This window comes from Loxodonta africana, chromosome 10 (assembly GCF_030014295.1).
Source record: "Loxodonta africana isolate mLoxAfr1 chromosome 10, mLoxAfr1.hap2, whole genome shotgun sequence".
NCBI lineage: Eukaryota > Metazoa > Chordata > Mammalia > Proboscidea > Elephantidae > Loxodonta > Loxodonta africana.
The window spans coordinates 88,327,719-88,347,135 of record NC_087351.1 but is presented as its reverse complement, the minus strand read 5'-3'; the positions used below and the strand labels follow the sequence as shown (position 1 = coordinate 88,347,135).

Below are 19,417 nucleotides of genomic sequence, written 5' to 3'. Positions count from 1 at the left end.
CTACCTGATTTCACCCAACCTGGGACACTCATCTCTGATGCATGACTCACCTCCCTGAGGATAACTCTTCACCCGAGGCACCCAGGACTGCGGGCCAGGCCACACTGATTCCTTTGTGGCTGAGTGTATGCAGCACATGGAAAATAAATTCTCCATAATTCTACTACAGTTTTGTGTTAACTGATGAAGCTCTAAGACAAGGATTAAATTCTTTTACTTCACTGGGACTCAGTTATGTCTAGTTCCTTTTTAATCATTGGAACTCTATAAGAAATGTTCAAAATTCATTCGCTGATCAAATATTTATTGATCCAGCAGCACAAAATAAACAAAAATCTCTTATATAATAACTAGCTACTAGTAATGCAAATGCAAAGGCAGCTGCAGCTAACTCTCAAACAGTTCAGTTAAAATTTAAAAACAAAACCAAAATAGTAGCAAATGAGAAAAGCATTAAATGTGGCAAAAAAATTAAATGGTAGTTACGAGTGAAGAGTATATGGGTATTCATTATAATATTCTTCCTAATTTCCCACAGGTTTAAAATGTTTCAAAAAAAAAAAAACTGGAAGGGAAAAAAGGGCAAGATTACACGTATATGTGGTATTTCAGGCAACCAAATAGCTGATGAGAGAAAGTTCTCTTACAGAATTTCCAGTAATAATGAAGAACTACAAAATCACCATTTGGCATCCTTTTAAAAAGTCATGGCTCTAGGCCAACAATCACCAGTGGGTACTAAAACCAGTCAGAGGTTGATGCGACTGTATAACAGAGGCTCACACCCCTGGACCCACTGGTCAATCACAACATCACTTCAAGTGAAACAACTGAACACCTGTGCCTTCCAATGCGATGCAGCAGGATGTACACCCATTAAAAAAAACTACCAAACCCACTGCCATCAGGTAGACTCCAACCCTTACCTATGAAGTATTCCTGCCTAAATGGTGAGCCAAAATCAAATCCTGCTTCTAGATCTAACTACTAGTTTGTCAGGGAATGTGAGGGACAGAGGAACAAGTTAAACGCCATGACTAGGAAGCAATGGGCCAAATCTAGAATGTGGGGCACTCTACAAGACATATGACTCAGTTTAAAAAATAAATAATCAATGGCATAAGAATAAAAGAGGGAGGCCTACTGCTAAATAAAAGGGAGACTAAACGCATATAACAACTATGAACAGTGTGTGGACCTTGATTTGAACAATCCAACTACTAAAAAGACACCTTTGAGACAACTGAATATTGTCTGGATATTAGATGACATTAAGGAATTATTCTTAATTTTGATAGGCATGATAATGGCATGATGGTTATATAAACAAAAACAGTACTCATCAGTTAACAAAAATTATCCTCAGCAGGAAGGGCGAAAGAGAGGATTTATACGTTGTGAAGCTCCTCTACTCATCCTTGGCCTCATAAGGGATAAAGGATTTTTCATATCACATCTTCTTCAAGACTGAATAACTATAAGCCCGTATTATGTCTAACCTAGCACTTCATTTTTTTTTTTTTTTCAAGACGTGGAGCACTGAAAAATATAACACTGGAATAGCAAAGTAGGGTGAACAAATGGGATTGCTTGTGGCTACAAATGACCAGCACAGGGGCGTTGGCGGCTCCAGGCCCAACCCAGCGGGCCCAAGGACAGAAGGCACCCACATCTTGACACATCTGTAACTGCAGTGCAGTATACTGCATACTAGTAAGAAATTGACTTCTGTGGGGATGGACAGCCTGAAACAGAGCTGGCTCAAGGCGACAAAACATGTGTTGGCAACGGTGCTTACAGATCTAGGAATCCTCCACGTCTGTGAGTTTTTGCCTTTCACACTTTTGTAGCCTAATAAGAATTAACTACTTGCTGCTAACAAGAAGGTAAAGAGACTCTGGTATGGCAATGACACAAAGGGAGAGGACAGAAGCCCTTTAATATTCTTGGAACATGTATGCCATTAAAAAAGAGAGAGAGAAAATGGGAAAGGGCGGGGGGGAACCTCAGGACTTGCACACGGCAGTTCTACCACCATCTTGATGTCCTTGAGGCGTGCAGATGGTGTGGAAGTGGCTGGCACCAGAACAGCCCATGAGAAGGAATGAGCGGCCAATGGAGATTTATGTGAAGAGAGTGAGATGGACAAGGTAAAATTGTCAGGAGGAGTTGTTAGAAAGTAAAATATATTGTGACAATTCCACTCCTGCCGTTCATCAATAAACTGACAGATCATTTAGTGTCAATTAGGAGTGATAGATGGACAAGTCCCCATGATCCTGGGCCAAAATTAATGGCTGGGAGGGAGAGGGTGATTGAAAATGACGGCTGACATTGAGAGCAAAGTCCTGAAAGTCCCTGAGGGACCATTACTTGCCTCATTCCCTTGCAGATCAATGCAGGGACAAACCCAAAAACAGACACTTTGAGACAAAACTTAATCAGACTACCTTTCTTTCCTCTCTTTACCAAGTCTGGTTCCCCCTTGCTCAGCCTTAATCCCCATGGCCACCAACTATAATGCCCCATTTCAGGCAACTTCACAGCCAAGGACAGCATGGCTCCAAGAATCTTCGGCATAGCTTTGGCTTTGGTGCCAGGAGAAGGCACAGGTAGCAATCCTAGGTATCAGGCCACCCCACAATTCAGTCACTACTTTCCTGTGGTTCAGGGGTGAGCATCTGAGTTCTGGTACCAACACCTCCAGCCAGAGAGGCAGTTGATACACTCTTCTATTTGGAGCTGTGTTATACAAATAAAGCAGAAGTATCCCAGAAAATTAAATCCTTTGGCTATGAGTGCCTCAAGTAACCAGGTCCATAATCACCCCCTGGTCACCCTTCCCACTGATGACAACAGATCTCTGTGAGCTGTACTTTCCTCTTACTTCCTTTGAGAGGAATACATACCTTATGGAATGTAAACTACCCAACAGTCGGTGTGATGCACATTATGAGGTGCCTAGCATAGCGTGCCATCATTACCAACCGAAAAGAAGTTACACTATTTCCCTGTGTGAATTCCCTGCCCTAACCTGACGAAGATAAGCTCACTATCTCCAGAGCACTTGGGCCTAAACCAATTCTTGAACTGAAATGCTCTCCTCACGGTTCTCTTTATCCACAGAATTCACCCAGCTTGACGACAACCCAGCTCCTTTACAAAGTACTTACAGTGATTCCTCTCTCCTCTGACCTCACATGACCAGGGTTAGCCATTCTGTTTGCTTCTCACTTACACTGTGCTACTATTTTGGTTCTCATGAATGGAAATGCTTGATCTCCCTAATTAGAACTTAAGCTCCTGTGGGACAGGAAGCACATCTCACTTCTGGCACTTCCTGGAGCACCCTGCAAATAGCAGGAGCTCATGTTCTCCAACCTTAATGGGCAAGTTCTCAACCATGCCTTCTCTCTCCCCTAGCTGGCCTTCCTTCCTCTGTTTCAGACCTGTTCTACTTGCCTTCAGATGGCAGCTCGCCTTTGCCTCAATAAACTCAATAGTCAGTATGGCTTCCTATTTGAAAAAAAAAAGGGGGTGGGGGGCAGAGAAGATCAATCCAAGACAATATTCTTCAAATTCCCTATTCCTCTCAACCCTTTTCAGTAACTCACCCAATAACTAATTCAGTAACTTTCAAAGCTTCCTCCTGGAGGTAAAATGTCCCTCCTTCGTCCTGTCCAAGGTTACTACGGTAATCAGTCTCTCTTGGAAGGTCTCATCCATTCGCTGCTGGATTCTTCTCTATCAGTAATCCCATCTCATCTGTAATCACACTTTCCCTATATATTACACACATGAGTCCCAGCCTGCCCTGGACTTCCCCTTCAAAATACTGTCCTATCTCTTTCCTTACTTTTTTGAGTATGTAAATCTTTCCTTACTTTTTTGAGTATGTAGTAGCCTCTATTATATATATATATATTTTTTTTAGTAGCCTATATTACTGTCCCCATTTCCTCACTTCCCACTTCCTCTATAGCCTACTGTAATCTGGCTTCTGCACCAAGATCACTGTAACCAATTTCTCAAATAACCTCCAAACAGACAAATCCAAGGCTGTCCTTACTGTTTTTTTTTTTTGTAGACAACTCGAATTTCATCTTTTCTTTACCTCTCTACTAGACTCCCAGACTGTGGAGATAATCTACACCTGCCACCACGAGACCCCAAATCTGGTCTCTCCTCCTACATTCCTTATCTTTCGGCGCCACTACCCAACCAGTCATCCAAGCTAGGGACCACGTAATGATTTTCAACTCATCCTTCTGCCCTGCATCTGATCAATGGCATTTCCTTCTAACTCTAGCTCCAAAATATCTCAAAAGTCTCTGGTCCTTTCTCCTCACACAATTGTCCTAGTTCAGGCTCTTATCAGGTCTTCTAGCCTCCAAGATCTCCGCTTCCTGCAATGACAGTAAAATTAAAATTCCATAATACTGATCTGATCATTTGTTTGTTCAATCAACAGTACCTGTTATCCTATTATGGACTAGACACTCTTCTAGGTACTGGGGATATGAGAAGAGTGTCTCTTGGTATGGAGCTTACATTCCAGTAGACACAAATTTATATATATACACACACATATATACATATACGTGTATATATATACACACATATATACATATATGTGTGTGCGTATATATATATATACATACGTCAAGTGGTGATAAAGCAGAAGCTGGGGAACACAAATGTGATGAAGGGTGCCACTTTATATCAAGTGAGGTCATATAGGGCCTTTGAGTTTTAAGTGGACTGGGTGGGATGCCACCAAAGGGTTCTGAGCAGATAAATGATCTCACTTATGATTTATAAGGGTCACTCTGGCTAAGTGGGGTAAGACTAAGGGAGGCAAAGGTGAAAGGAGATTTCACCCAAGTCAATGCTGGAGATGACGGTGGCTGGAGGTGGGTGGTAGCCATGCAGATAACACATGTATTCCTAATGTAGACCTAACATAATTTGCTGACAGGTTGAACATGAGTTGAGATAAAGACGCGAGTCCCAGATGATCCTAAAGTTTACAGTATAAGTAACTGGAAAGATGGAGTCATCATTTACCAAAGTCTAGGGAAGACTTTTGATGAAGCAGGTTAGGGGCTAGGGTAGAAGGGGAGGAAACTAAGAGGACTGGATGTTCAGGGGAAGGACTTGGCTGGAGATATAAATTTTGGAGTCATCAGTGTAGAGATGGCATTTAAAGCCCTGAGTCTGGGTTGAGATTACCCAAAGAGTGAGTGGATACAGCGAAGAAAAAATGTTCAAAGATAAGCCCTGGGCACTCCAACATCTAAGCGTGTCAGAGCTAGGCCACAGACTGAGAAGCCAAGCAAGTGAACATCCTGGGAAGTAACACATGAAAAGGAAAAGCATCTCTCTCCAAAAGGAAACTGATTTGATTTGGGAAAATCTTTACTATATTCATCAAGGAATAAGAGATAATCTTTTGCTCTCTAAGAAGTAGACATAGAATATGTCAGAGCTCCACATTTCAAAATAAATTCTAGGTGTTAGAAGCACTAAAATCTCTAAATAACTTAGAAAAAACAGGTTTCTCTATAAGATTCTCATTAGTATATGGGACCTACATTTCAAAGTCACCTTCTTGTTCTTAGTTAACACTAAAAATTAGTGTCATGATCTATAAAGAAAACAGTGTGGCACTGGCATCTGAACAAACAGACTATTGGAACAGGATAACAAACACATACAAAACTTAACAATATGATAAATGTAGCATGTGAAATCATGGGGAAAGATGGATATTTTTAATAAACAGTGCTGGGACAACAGCCCTTTATTAGAAACAAAACAAAAAAAAGCTGGATCCATACCTCATACCACACACCAGAATAAGTTCTACATGGATCAGAAATCTAAATACAAAAAAGAAAATGTACAAACACTAAAACAAAACACGGGTGAATTCAATCATAATCCTGTGCGTGGAAAAGCCTAATTCTGACTCAAAATTCAGAAGCAAATAAGAAACTGAAAAATATGACCACATAATTATGCTTTTATGTTGCCAGGCAAAAAAAAAAAAAAACCACCATGAAGCAGTCAAACAATAAATGACAAACTGAGAAAACATATTTGAACTTAGTTCACATAAAAATATATATATATATATGGCTAATTTCCCTGTATAGTCTGAATTGTTTCCCCAAAATATATTTCGAAATCCAAAGCCCTGTACCTGTGAATGTGACCCTGTTTGGAAATAAGGGTTTTTCTTTTGTTACGTTAATGAGGTCATAACCGAAGTTGGGTGGGTCTTAAACCTAGCCCCTTCTGAGAGGTGTCCTATAAAAGGAGAAAACAGATATGGAAAGACACGCACAGGGGGAAGAAACTATGTGAGGAACAGTCTATGCATTAAGAATGCCTAGGAACGCCTGGGGTTACCAACAAGGAGGGACCTTCCACTCCTTGGAAACCCTATGGGTCAGTTCTACTCTGCACTATAGGGGTCGCTATGAGTTAGAATTGACCGACGTCACCCAGCAACAAGTCTCCGAAACTGTAAGACAATAAATTTCTTTAAAGCCACCCACTTTGTGGTATTTTGTTACTGTAGTCCTAGGAAACTAAGACACCCTCTTAACATTTAAACAGCTCTTAAAACTTAAGGGAAAAAAAAGTCTGAGAACTTAAGAATGGGCAGAAGACATAATAGTCAGTTAATAGAAAAATACATAAAGGGCCCTTAAATAATATGTTGCACTTTACTCATAATAAAGGAAAGGCTAATTAGAACCCTGAAATCTCATATCTCAGTTATCAGAATGGCAAATATTCCAAAGCATGAAGTACTACCAGCAAGGCTGCAAGGGAACAGACGCTGTCATACACTGCTGATGGAGCACAAAATGGTAAAACTCTAGAGGAGAATTAAGCGCTATTTTTTTTTTTTTTTTAACCAGACTACTGGAGAAGGACAGCATGCTTGGTAGAGGGTCAGCGAAGAAGAGGAAGACCCTCAACAAGATGGACCGACACAGTGGCTACAACAATGGGCTCAAGCGTAACGACTGTGAGGATGGCGCAGGACTCGGCAGTGTTTCCTTCTGCTGTACATAGGGTCACTACGAATCGGAACCAACTTGACGGCACCTAACGCCACCATCAGGCTACATAGGCCATTACCCTTTGCCCCAACAAATCTACTTCTAGTTTACCCTAAAGAGGCATCTCTACAATATGCGCACATTGTCACTGCACCTTTTGGGGGTGGGAGGAATGTAGAGAGAGTATGTGGCAGGAAGAAGTTTGAGAAAAACTCTTCCCTTATTCAAGACAAAGCAGAAACATGGTTGCTTATCCTGGATGGCCCAAGAGTCATAAAAAAGTATGGCCCAAGAGTCATATAAGCACTCTAAAACCAAAACCCATTGCCGTTAATTCTGACTCAAAGCAGCACTACAGGACAGAGCACAACTGCACGACAGGGTTTCCAAGGAGCTCCTGGTGGATTCGAACTGCCAACCTTTTGGTTAGTAGCCATAGCACTTAACCACTAAGCCACATAAGTGCTCTAAGCCATACGCATTCCCAGATGCTACAAAAACCCAAGAGGATCTCATTCATTCATTCTGCCAAGTTCTCAACATAAGGTTTTGAACACTTGTGATACTAAGGCTTTGGAAATCTGACAGGCCTAGGCTTAAGGCTTTAATGTAACTTGTGACTAAGAAAGAGTCCTAATATATAAAATAATCCTTGTTTTTTTTTTACCTGGAATTATTCCTCCCTAACAGACCCTTTATCTGGAAGCATCTATACCACTGTAACATCCCAAAGCTCCTGCAACTTTTACAGTCACCCTCTGCCAGAATGCTGTGAGCAGCATTTGATCAAAGCCCCTCTGAGTTCAGAATGGAGGAGAGAAGCTGAACCATCGTCATTATAACAACAACAGCCAACATCTATCAAGTGCATCCCAAATGCTTCTCTCTTTTTTGGGGGGAGGGTCGCCATTAGTTGGGGGCCAACTCCACGGTGGCTAACAACAGTAACAAGATGGGCCAAGAACATTACCCGGATTTCCAGTCAGGGCTGGAAGAGAGCAGAATATGAGAGCTCTCAGCTGTCCTCTTTGGCATGAAGCAGCCAGACCTGGTGGATCTCAGGATAAGGAGGTTGCCTGGGTAGCCTGCAGCGGCCGGGACAAAGCTGTAAGGGTGATGGCCTCACAAAAAGGCAGTGACTGCTTGTGTGCTCGAGGACTTGTACACTTGGAAAGGACTTTGATTTTTCTGAGTTGAGGGACAGACAATTCTCAAAGTGGGTTTTTTTTCCTAATGAACTGTGGAACTGGATGACAATTTTTGTGCTTTTCCAGTGTAGCAAAAATTCCCCTAGACCAGTGCTTCTCAAATGTTAATGTACATACGAATCACCTAGGGATCTTGCCAAGTACAGATTCAACTGAGAAGGTCTGGAGCTGGTGCCTGTCTGTTTCTAACAAGCTCCCGCCCAGGTGATGCTGAGGTAGCAGCTCTGTGACACTGCTAGTCTTTGGGCCATACTTTCAGTAGCAAAGACCTAGAACCTACCTTGTGGCCTGGAACCATGGGAAGTGGCCTGGCTTGCTTTTGTTAAGGAGTCCCTGGGTGGTGCAAACAGTTACCACACTTAGTTGCTAACTGAAATATTAGAGGTTTGAGTCCACACAGAGGCACCTCCGTAGAAAGGCCTGGAGATTTACCTTAGAAAAATTAGCCATTGAAAACCCTATGGAGCAGAGTTGTACCCTGACACACACGGGGTTGCCATGGGTTAGAGTTGAGTCAAAGGCAGCTGGTTTTTTGTTGAAGGGACTAATTTTGTTTCAGCCATGATTGCACCCTCCAGTAACCATATTGTTTGCAGTGGTATTTTCTTCTCTCATCTTAAGTAGTCTAAGGAGATGTTGCCAGAAGGTCACTGTGTTCAATAATGCTCGTCTCTTTTTTAGGCACTTTTACAGGTATGAATTTATCTAATTCTCTCAACAATCCTTTGAAGTGCTATTTTCAACCCCATTGTACAGATGTGAATACTAAGGCTACAGAGGTTAAATCGCTTGCCCAAGGTGTCTTGGATATTAAGTACTATAGTCAGAATTCAAAGCCAGAGAGTCTGGCTCCAGAGCCTATGGCTTTCAACCACCACACTTTGCTACCTCTTAGCATGGAACTGCAAGAGATCAGTCTTTAAGTAAACTTGGAACAACTGGTCGTGAAAGAGTTGAAACGTTCCAGCTTCTCCAGTCTCCAGCTGCCTGCCTCTCCCACTTGCTTTCCGTTTCCTGCATCCGCACGGTTTTCTGTCTGTATCTAGCTTTGATAGCCTTGTAAGAAGTGCAAGCTTCTTCTCAACAAGGACCTAGGAGAGGACAGTGTGGTTATATTCATTTACAAGGAACTTTCCCCAGAGCCAACAGAAAGAGAGAGAGAGAAGGACCTCCTGTCACCAAGAAAGAAGAGCCAGGGGCAGAGTGCATCCTTTGCTCCTGGGGTCCCTGTGCTGAGAAGCTCCTAGACCCAGGGGAAGACTGATGCTAGGACACAAGGAGATCTCCAAGGAATGCGAGGCCCACAGATGCTGAGAGGAATACAAGAACCTTCCTCCTAAACTGTGAGCTGACAGAGAAAGCCTTCCCCTAGAGCTGGCACCCTGAATTTAGACTTCTAGCCTCCTACGAGTGAGAGAATAAATTTGCTTGTTAAAGCCATCCACTTGTGGTATTTCTGTTATAGCAGCACTAGGTAACTAAGAAGACTGCCACCGAAAAAGAAGAGCTGGGAGCAGTGCGCATCCTTTGGACCTGGGGTCCCCACACTGAGAACCTCCTGGACCCAGAGGAAGACTGATGCCAAGATACATGGAGCTCTCCAAGGAACACCAGGGCCACAGCTGTTGAAAGGAGATATGGGCCCTCTCCCAGAGCCAACGGAAAGAGAAAGACTTCCCTTAGAACTGGGGCCCTGATTTCTGACTTTTAGCCTCCTAAACTGTGAGAGAATAAATTTGTTTGCTAAAACCATCCAATTGTGGTTTTTTGTTATAGCAACACTAGGTAACTAAGACAGGCTGGGGAGACTGAAAACAGAAGCTGCATTCCTGTCATATTCATCGTTTCTTTTATCCTGCACCCACCCCATAGAGAACATCATTGTGTCCATCTCAGGAGCTCAGCGATGGTAAACACCTTGTCCAACATCATCCAACTAGGAGAGAAGTGAATCTGCAGCCAGTCATTTTCCACTGCCCTACACCACCTCCCTTTTCACTTAACTGTGCCTACGCAGTTTAAAAAGTGCCATCCCGTACACTGTAACATTAGGTCTTCTCAGGAACTCTATGAGGTAAAATGATAATGCTGGATGATCAAGGTTACCAATATTCACGTGCGGTTACAGCACTGGTTTAACGTAAACACAAGATTATCAGCTACTCAAGTGATGGCACATCTATTCCGTTCTTCTTCATGGATGAATAATCTATGCCCAGAAGAGGGCTTACTGCAGAGTTCAGCAGCAGTTATTCAGAGTCAACTCCATTCTGTTCAGAAAATTACTTAAAAAAAAACAGGAATGCCACAACATGGAGGGACCTTGCAAATTTTATGCTAAGCGAAAGAAGCCAGTCCCAAAGGACCATGTCATCATATGATTCCATTTTTATGAAATGTCTAGAGCAAGTCCATAAAGACAGAGAGTAGACTGGTGGCTGCCTAGGGGTAGGGAAGTTGTGAGGAGTGGGGTAGGGACTAACTGCTAATGGTTTGTTGAAGTTAGCTGTCACAGTCAGCCTCCAACTCATGAACACCAGATGGGCACTCCATAGCTTCTTCATTAGCTGATTTTCAGAAGCTGATCACTAGGCCTTTCTTCTGAGGCATCTCTGGGTAGGCTCAAGCTTCCAACATTTCAGTTAGCAGTCTGTACCACCCAGGGACTCCCTGGTATTTAGAAGTACTTGATAAATGTTAGCCACTCCTATTATCACCATTGTGTGAAGGAAGTCACCAAGCTATATACAGAGAATCCCAAATGGAGCCCTCCACCCTCCAAAAAGGGAGCCTAAACCTGACAACCATGACTAAGTATTACTGTAATGACAGAAGGGTGAGCCTTTCCCTGGCTAGTTTATTACACATCTTCCTAGGCTATAGGTAATAAACGCAAATGCACACACAGAGACCAGGCAGGGAAGGAAATTAGCTACAGGAGAAAACTAAGCCTGCCAGACTGTGGTAAGTAAAAGAATGTATACTTCATTTAGAGGTAATAATAATGCTTAGCTACAGCTGCTAACCAAAAGGTTGGCAGTTCAAATCCACCAGGCGCTCCTTGAAAACTCTATGGGGCAGTTCTACTGTGTCCCTATAGGGTTGCTATGAGTTGGAATTGACTCGACAACAAGTTAAGACCAGGTGATCTGTATTTATATAAATACACAGGCTCAATGCTAGCTAAGGTTCAGATTTTGAAAGAGGATAATCTGGGTATTTTTTATGTACTTCCTGCATTTTAAATTTCATTTTACTTGTTGGATCCACAATCAAAACCCATGAAAGCAGCAGTCAAGAAATCCAATGACACATTGCACTGACAAATCTGCTGCAAAAGACCTCTTTAAAGTATTAAAAAGCAATGACGTCACTTTAAGGACTAAGGTGCGCCTGACCCAAGCCATGGTGTTTTCAATCACCTTATATGCATGGGAAAGCTGGACAATGAATAAGGGAGACTGAAGAACTGACACATTCAAATTACAGTTGTGGCGAAGAATACTGAATATACCATGGACTGTCAGAAGAACGAACAAATCTGTCTTGGAAGAAGTACAGCAAGAGTGCTCCTTATAAGCGAGGATGGTGAGACTCTGTCTCACATACGTTGGAGATGTTACCAGGAGGGATCAGTGGCTGGAGAAGGACATCATACTTGGTAAAGTAGAGGGTCAAAAAAAAGAGACCCTCAATGAAATCGATTGACACATGGCTACGACAATGAGCTCAAGCACAACGACGACTGTGAGGATGGTGAAGGACCGGGCAGTGTTTTGTTCTGTTGTGCACAGGGTCACTATGAGTTAGGACCGACTTGACAGTACCTAACAACAATAACAAATTTTAAATGTTAGAATTAATTTCGATATTTTTTAAGACACTATAAAAGACAAACCAAATAACCCGGGCATAGATTTAGCTGGCAGGTCACCAGTTTGTGACCTCTGCTCTATTTGATTCTCTTTGCTCTAAATTCTTTGTCTACCCCAAAACTTCAAAATAATAAATTTTGGGTTTTTAAGTACTCTAAAGAACAGAAAAGTATTCTCTTTTCCAATCACTATAAAAGAAGCATGTCCCATTGAAAAATAGTTGCTGATTCATGACAATCTTTCACGAGTCTGGTGAGCATGAATAAGTCCTTAACAGCTGGAGGGAAAAGACAAAAATCAGGTTTATAGATTTAAAAAGCAGAAAATCAAACTCTGAACCACTGACCCCTGTGGTATCTTTTTAATGTTATCCTACTTCAACAGTTTTAGATGAAGCTTTTTCATAATAAAATGAAATAGTCAATAATAATACCCTCTAGCCACATAACCCAATTCTCTTTGGCAGGCACAGCACACAAAGGAATAACTCAATGAATTTCTCAGAATTCCTAGATTTAGAGTCTAATAAATCAAGCCAAAGATTTATTTTCATTTTTTATTATTATAAACATACATGTAAGAAAACATCTGCCATTTCAACAATCTTCACGCATAGAGTTAAATGACGTTAGTTATGTCCATCATGTTGTTTAACCATCACTCTTATTTGTTCCCAGACACTTCTGATACCTTTAACAGAAGCTCGGGGTCCCCTAAGCCCTGTGTATTCTTCCCCATGTCCTGCCCACCTGCCCTTGGTAAGCACTAAAAGACAAGGATTTTGCCATTTTAGAAGTTCTATTGCCATCCACTCCCCCCTAAAAAAAGTACTTCGTATAGCTTTCTTTGTCTTTTTAATGACCTTTCATTTCCTTTGCATACGATGTCTTCCCTCAGTCATCAGTATTCAGTGCACCAAATCTGTTCTTGAGATGGTCTCTAAATTCAGGTGGGATGTATTCAGGGTTATACTTTGGCCTTCATGGACTTGCTCTGATTTTCTTCAGATTCACCTTGAACTTGCACACCAGCAATCGATGGTCTGTTCCGCAGTTGGCCCCTGGCTTTGTCTTGACTGATGTTAGTAAGCATTTCCACCGTGTTTTTCCACAAAAGTAGTCAATTTGTTCCCTGTGGAGTCCATCCGGTGAGGTCCATGTGTAGAGTCGTCGCTTGTGTTGTTGAAAAAAAGTATTTGCAATGAATAAGTCATTGGTCTTACAGAATTCTATCAAGCGATCTCCAGCGTCATTTCTATCACCAAGGCCAAATTTTCCAACTACTGGTCCTTCTTCTATGCTTCCAACTTGCGCGTTCCAATCACCAGTAACTATCAATGCATCTTTCTTGCACGTGTGATCAATTTCAGACTGTAGCATTGTGTAAAATTCTTCAATTTCTTCATCTTTGGCATTTGTGGTTGGTGCGTAAACTTGAATAATAGTTGTATTAACTGGTTTTCCTCGTAGGCGAATGGATATTAACCTATCACTGACAGTGTTGTACTTCAGGAGACATTTTGAAATACTCCTTTTCATAATAAATGCAACACCATTCTTCTTCAATTTGTCATTCCCAGCATAGTAGACCATATGATTTTTGGATACCAACCGGCCAGTACCAGTCCATTCCAGCTCACTGATGCCTAGGATATCAATTCCCACACGTTCCATTTCATTTTTGACAACTTCCAGTTTTCCATCACTCATACTTCGTACATTCCATGTTCCGATTATTAACGGATATCCTGGAGGCTTTACTTCATCCGTGTCATTAAGGTTGGGTCTACTTTGAGTAGGAAGTTCTTCCCCAGTTGTATTTTGAGTGCCTTCCAACCTAGGGGGCTCATCTTCCAGCACAGCACTAGCAACACAGGAAAGAAGGAAAAGACCAAAACGGATGTCAGAAGAGACTCTGAAACTTGCTCTTGCATAGAGTAGCTAAAGCAAATGGAAGGAATGGTGACATCAAAGAGGTAACACACAGAGGTAACACCAGGAGAGCCAGACCAGTCTAATATTCATCCCACTATATAAACTACATATTAAACCAACTGGTAGTTTTCAAAATGATATTTAAGACAGACATTTTCCTTGAGACAAATCTCTCCAGTATTTAACTGGAATCAAATTCTATAGTATCTTAGTCAAAAGTCTCAGAATCGTTAAAATGACCACTTTAGAAACAATGTATATTTTAACCAGTTGATTTGACAAAATAGTTAAAGTTAAGACAGTCTAAACAAAGGATTATCAAAAGCCAATTTACACTTAACTTTTCCTGGAGGATGACCAATCAAGTTGGGTTCTAGCCCAACAGAGATTTTCAAAAAATAGTATCTTGTGAAGTAAATATTTATAATATGGAAAAAACTACCCTTTCATCTTAGAGATAAATTGTTTACTTAAAATATAACTGTACCCATTTAACAAGCTGCAGCAAAACAGAAGGCACACGCTGTAATTTTAAAGCACACAAAAACTTGCAATCTAACCACAGAAAAGGCATCACATCACATTCAGCTCTACTGTGCACACCAGCAATATTCTAACATTACACTGGGTCAAGGGTTAAATGCAGTGTTTTTCCAGGTATGGCCCACAGACCATTAGCACCTGTGATTCTTGTTAAAATGCACCTCACCCACTTACCACCCACTGCCATTAAGTCCAGTGACCCCGTAGGGTTTTCCAAGGCTGTAAATCTCTATGGAAGCAGATTGCCACATCTTTCTCCTATGGAGCCACCTTTCAGTTAGCAGTTGATCACTTTAACCACTGCGCCACCAAGCCTCCTTAAAATGTACCTCAGGCCCACTAAATACAAAGCTCTGAAGGAGGAACTCAGAAATCTGCATTTTTTAACACCTTCCAAGGTTTCCCACTGCGGTCCAGTTGATTCCTGCAACTTTATAGGACAGAGTAGACTCCAAGGTTGTAAATCTTTACAGAAGCAGACCTCCCCTATGGGTTTGAAAAAAATGAACTTTCTGGTAGCAGCTGTGCACTTAACCACTGCGCCACCAAGGCACCTTCTTCCAGGGTTAGCATACTTAAATTTGAAAGACATTGGTTGAAGGGTTAGGCCAATAAGGACAATCAAGAGTAAAATGGAAATACTTAAAGACTAATATATTCAGAGAGATCAATCATCTACAAAGTGGTCAGTAAACTGGCCACAGAAAAGCATCAAAGCATCCCCTTTCTTCCTCACTAGTAACTTAGTATCAAAAGCTTGATGAGGAAGTGTAGCTTTGGCCTGGCAGGAAGGCAGACAGCATAAGAACAAATGGAAAATTCCTAAAGGTTGTGGAAGAATCAAAACGTTTCCCTAAAATTGCACATACTGAAAATGAACCATCAAATGCTTATAATTTCTTTTGCTTTGAGTACTTCTTCAACACTTTATGGTTGATTACAGGAATGGTTTTTCGTCAGTCAATTCATCAGTCTTTCAGCTTGATTTTGCCCACTTGGTTTCCTAGAGTACATTGACCACTTCACAAAATTCTGTTATTACTTCTTACTCTTAGGTATTCTTTTAATCATCTAGCTGTTTATTGCTGTTGTCAGCTGCTGTCAAGTCAGTCTGATTCTGACTCATGGCGACCCCGTGTGTGCACAGCAGAACTGCTCCATAGGGTATGCAAGGCTTTTGGAAGTAGATCTCCAGGCCTGTCTTTGGAGATGCCTCTGGGTGGGTTTGAACTGCCAATTTTGGCTAGTAGTCAAGTGCTCAACCGTTTGCATTTAAGTTTAATGCCTTCTAAATTAGAACTATAAGAAAGAAAATGCTGAACTGGTTTAAGTATCATACATATAAGGCTTAGATTCCTATTACCATATACCGTGCTGTACATCCATGTAATTGCACCATAAGCCTTGGCAGCCATCTTGAAAATAATGCTGGGCTCACAAGGGGGATCCACAGAGAGCACTGTAAGTAAACTGTACATTCCCATCAGTAATCCTGCAAACAATTTAAGGAGAAATCCAAAAAATGTTGTTTGTAGCTTAACCTTCAAATATAAGAACAATGTTTTAAGGCCACTTTAAAATAAGCCACAGCCAAGCCTTTAATAAAAATTGGTGTAATTCGTATGATTTTGGGGACAAGGAATTAGGAGAAACAAAAACTGAGGAAGAAGAATGACAATTTTTTTCCAGATACATGTTACTTACTCCATGAACAAGTAAAAGCAACCCTTCTTATTGTCAAAGCAGTCCTAATATAAATTTTATCCAAGGTATTCAAAAGCCAGCCAATACTGAAACGTTAAACAAAGGTAGTAAAACCTTACAATAAGGAACAAAAAATCTCATACACTCAACATGTCAAATTATGTTAATTCGAACAGTCTGCCGTAACTGTTAAGGTAGAGCAAATTTATCCTGATTTCCGTTTAAACTGCTTTGTGCGATAATGAAGCCTTTGAAGTTAGCCTAGATTAATATGTAGTTACAAACAGAGAAAATCTCTAGATTCACTAATCCCTTAAGTCTTCAAATAAAACGAAAATCGCGCTAACAATACACCAGTGGTACCAACCGCCCTTCAGAGCATCACCATGCACCTGCTGTTACTGTTGTTTGTTGCCCTCGAGTTGGTTTCGACTCACAGAGCCCTTGTTGTAACAAAACACTGCCCAGTCCTGCATCATCCTCAGTCTTTGGTATGTTTGAGCCTATTGTTGCAACTATCACGTCAATTCACCTCACTGAGGATTTCCCTCTTTTTCGCTGACCCTCTATCAAACATGATGTCTCTTTCTAGCGGCTGGTGTTTCCTGATCACGTGCCCAAGCTAAGCAAGACACCATCCTCACTTCTAATGAACATCCTGGCTGTACTTCCTCCAAGACAGGTTTGTTAGTTCTTCTTGCAGTCCACGGTATATTCCATATTCTCTGACAACACCACAATTTGAATATGTCAATTCTACTTCAGTCTTCCTTTTTCACTGTCCAGCTTCCGCTGCTGCACATCTTTCATAACTTCAGGCCACAGAGTATTCCCTTGTTCAGTTCAAACGACTGCCTCTTGGTCTATGTAAAGGTTCCCCATGAGCACAATTAAGTGTTCTGGAATTCCCATCCATAATTTGTTATGATTCACACAGTTGAATGCTTTCCCACAGGTAAACAACTTTCTGGTAATCTCTGTATTCAGCCAAGACTCATCTCATATTAGCAGTGGTATCTCTCATTCCATGTACTCTTCTGAGTCTGGCCTGAACTTCTGGCAGTTCCCTATAGATATCCAGCAGCAGCCTTTTTTGAATCATCTTCAGCAAAAATTTGCTAGCATATGGTATTAATGATATTGTTTAATAATTTCTGCATTCCATTTGATTATCTTTCTTTGGAATGGGTACAAACATGGCTCTCTCGTAGCTAGTTGGCAGGTAGCTGTCCTCCAAATTTTCTGACATAGACAAGTAAGCACCGCTAGCGTTGCATCCATTTGTTGAAGTATTTCAATTAGTATTCCATCGATTTCCCGGAGCTTGTTTTTGCCAATGCCTTCAGTGCAACTTGAGCTTCTTCCTTCAGTACCAGCAGTTCTTCTTCATATGCCGCCTCTTGAAATGAACATCGGTCACTTCATTTTGGTACAGTGACTCTATGTATTCCTTCCATCTTCTTTTGATGCGTCCTCCATCATTCAATTTCTCGCCCATAGAATTCTTCAGTATTGCAACTGTAGCCTTGAATGTTCTCTTCAGCTCCTTCAGCTTGAGAAATGCTGATCCTGTTCTTCTCTTTTGGTTTTCTAACTCCAAGTGTATGTACATTTTATTATAATACTTTACCATGTCTTCTTGAGACGGTTTTTGAAATCTTCTGTTCAGCTTCTACTTTGTTTCTCCTGTTCTCTTTTGCTATTGTGACATCCATTTTGGTCTCTTCCTTCTTTCCTGTCTTTTTAATGACCTTTTACTTTCTAGATCCACTAATTCCTTCAGTCAACAAGGAAAACAAAAATCACACTAACAATATACCAGCGGTATCAACCGCCCTTTGGAATATCACCATGTACTTAAAAACATGCTTAAAACGATCCTAAGCCATGCAAAGCCTATAGATTGAACAGAAAACATGTGAGAGACAGGATAGAGGCTTCAGAGATGCCATCTCACCTGCTGATGAAACCACATCCCTTTCTTACACTGAACCGTTTTACTGTCCCCAAACCTTCGCTGCTGACAGCTTTTTTTGTTCAGCTAAAGGGTATGAGGTTTCTTTTGTAGGTGGTAAAATGTTCTTAAATTGATCGTGGTAATGGTTAAGAAACTCTATGAATATACTAAAAACCGCTGAATATACACCTTACAAGAGCAAATTATATATGATTTCTATCTCAATAAGGCCATTATAAAACACCACCACCAGCACAGAAGCCAAGTCCCCAACCTCCACTCCCGCGAGCTGCTGGTACTCACTTTGAAGCCTTCATGGAATCATCTGCCCAGCCTCCCTGCCGACGGGGTGGCTTTGGAGGAGGAGCCTGCAGAGAGAAGTCGAAATAACACCCTCAATCAACTTTTACCTTCAAACTGAGGTTAAGGTCACATCTAAACCGATATTCTGCCTGTTAAAACCTTTTGAATAAAGACACAGTAACCTGTCCAATATCCCATGAAAATCTAGGTGCTTTTACATCTGGTGGATGTATAAGTTGGCACAAGGTTTCTGGAGGTCAACTTGGCAATGTGTATTGAAAGTCTTAAAAACATTCATACTTTTTGAGTCAGCAATTGCAATCTCAGGAACTCATCCCAATGAAACACCGTATTTTCACGCAAATAATGTGTGCCTTCTGCGTTTGTTTGCCAGCCTCACCCTCCCCCTGCGAGGCACCCTCACAAGCAACGCCATGCCAATCCTCTTCCACACGTTACTGTAAAAAAAATTAGCATAGTAGGTTTACAAAAATACTGCATGGGGGAGGGTGCAACCAGTAAAAAAATGCAGATGACACATCATTATTTGCGTAAAAATAGGGTCGGGAAAAAAAAAATAGGGTAATCAGAGGAATATGTTATATTATAGTGAATAGTGAATAACTGGAAACAACCTAAATGACCAACAGTAAGGACATAAGCAAATTACAGAATAAACACATAAAAATACTATGCAATAATAAAAATTTGTTACAACAAACACAGGAAGTTCAACATACATTACTTTTTAAAAAACATGTTGCAAAACAGTAGGAACATGTTTCTGATTTTGTGAAAAGATCACTAATACATAATG

The 19,417-nt window shown here is 41.1% G+C and overlaps 1 protein-coding gene across 8 annotated transcripts in view; it reads right to left on the bottom strand.

The window, feature by feature from the left end:
• Positions 1-19,417, bottom strand: part of IFT43 (intraflagellar transport 43) — a 130,246-nt gene that overhangs the window by 78,471 nt on the left and 32,358 nt on the right. For 5 of the 8 annotated variants that reach the window (XM_064292774.1, XM_064292775.1, XM_064292777.1 and 2 more), the window contains 2 exons: positions 18,601-18,665; positions 6,898-14,022 (listed from right to left, as the gene is read on the bottom strand). In XM_064292774.1, the coding sequence (XP_064148844.1) occupies positions 13,140-14,022; positions 18,601-18,665 (948 nt within the window). In that variant the 3' untranslated portion in view covers positions 6,898-13,139. Of the gene's footprint in view, positions 1-6,897; positions 14,023-18,600; positions 18,666-19,417 lie in introns of those variants that run through there. The other 3 variants (XM_064292781.1, XM_064292779.1, XM_064292780.1) reach the window with 1 other exon arrangement.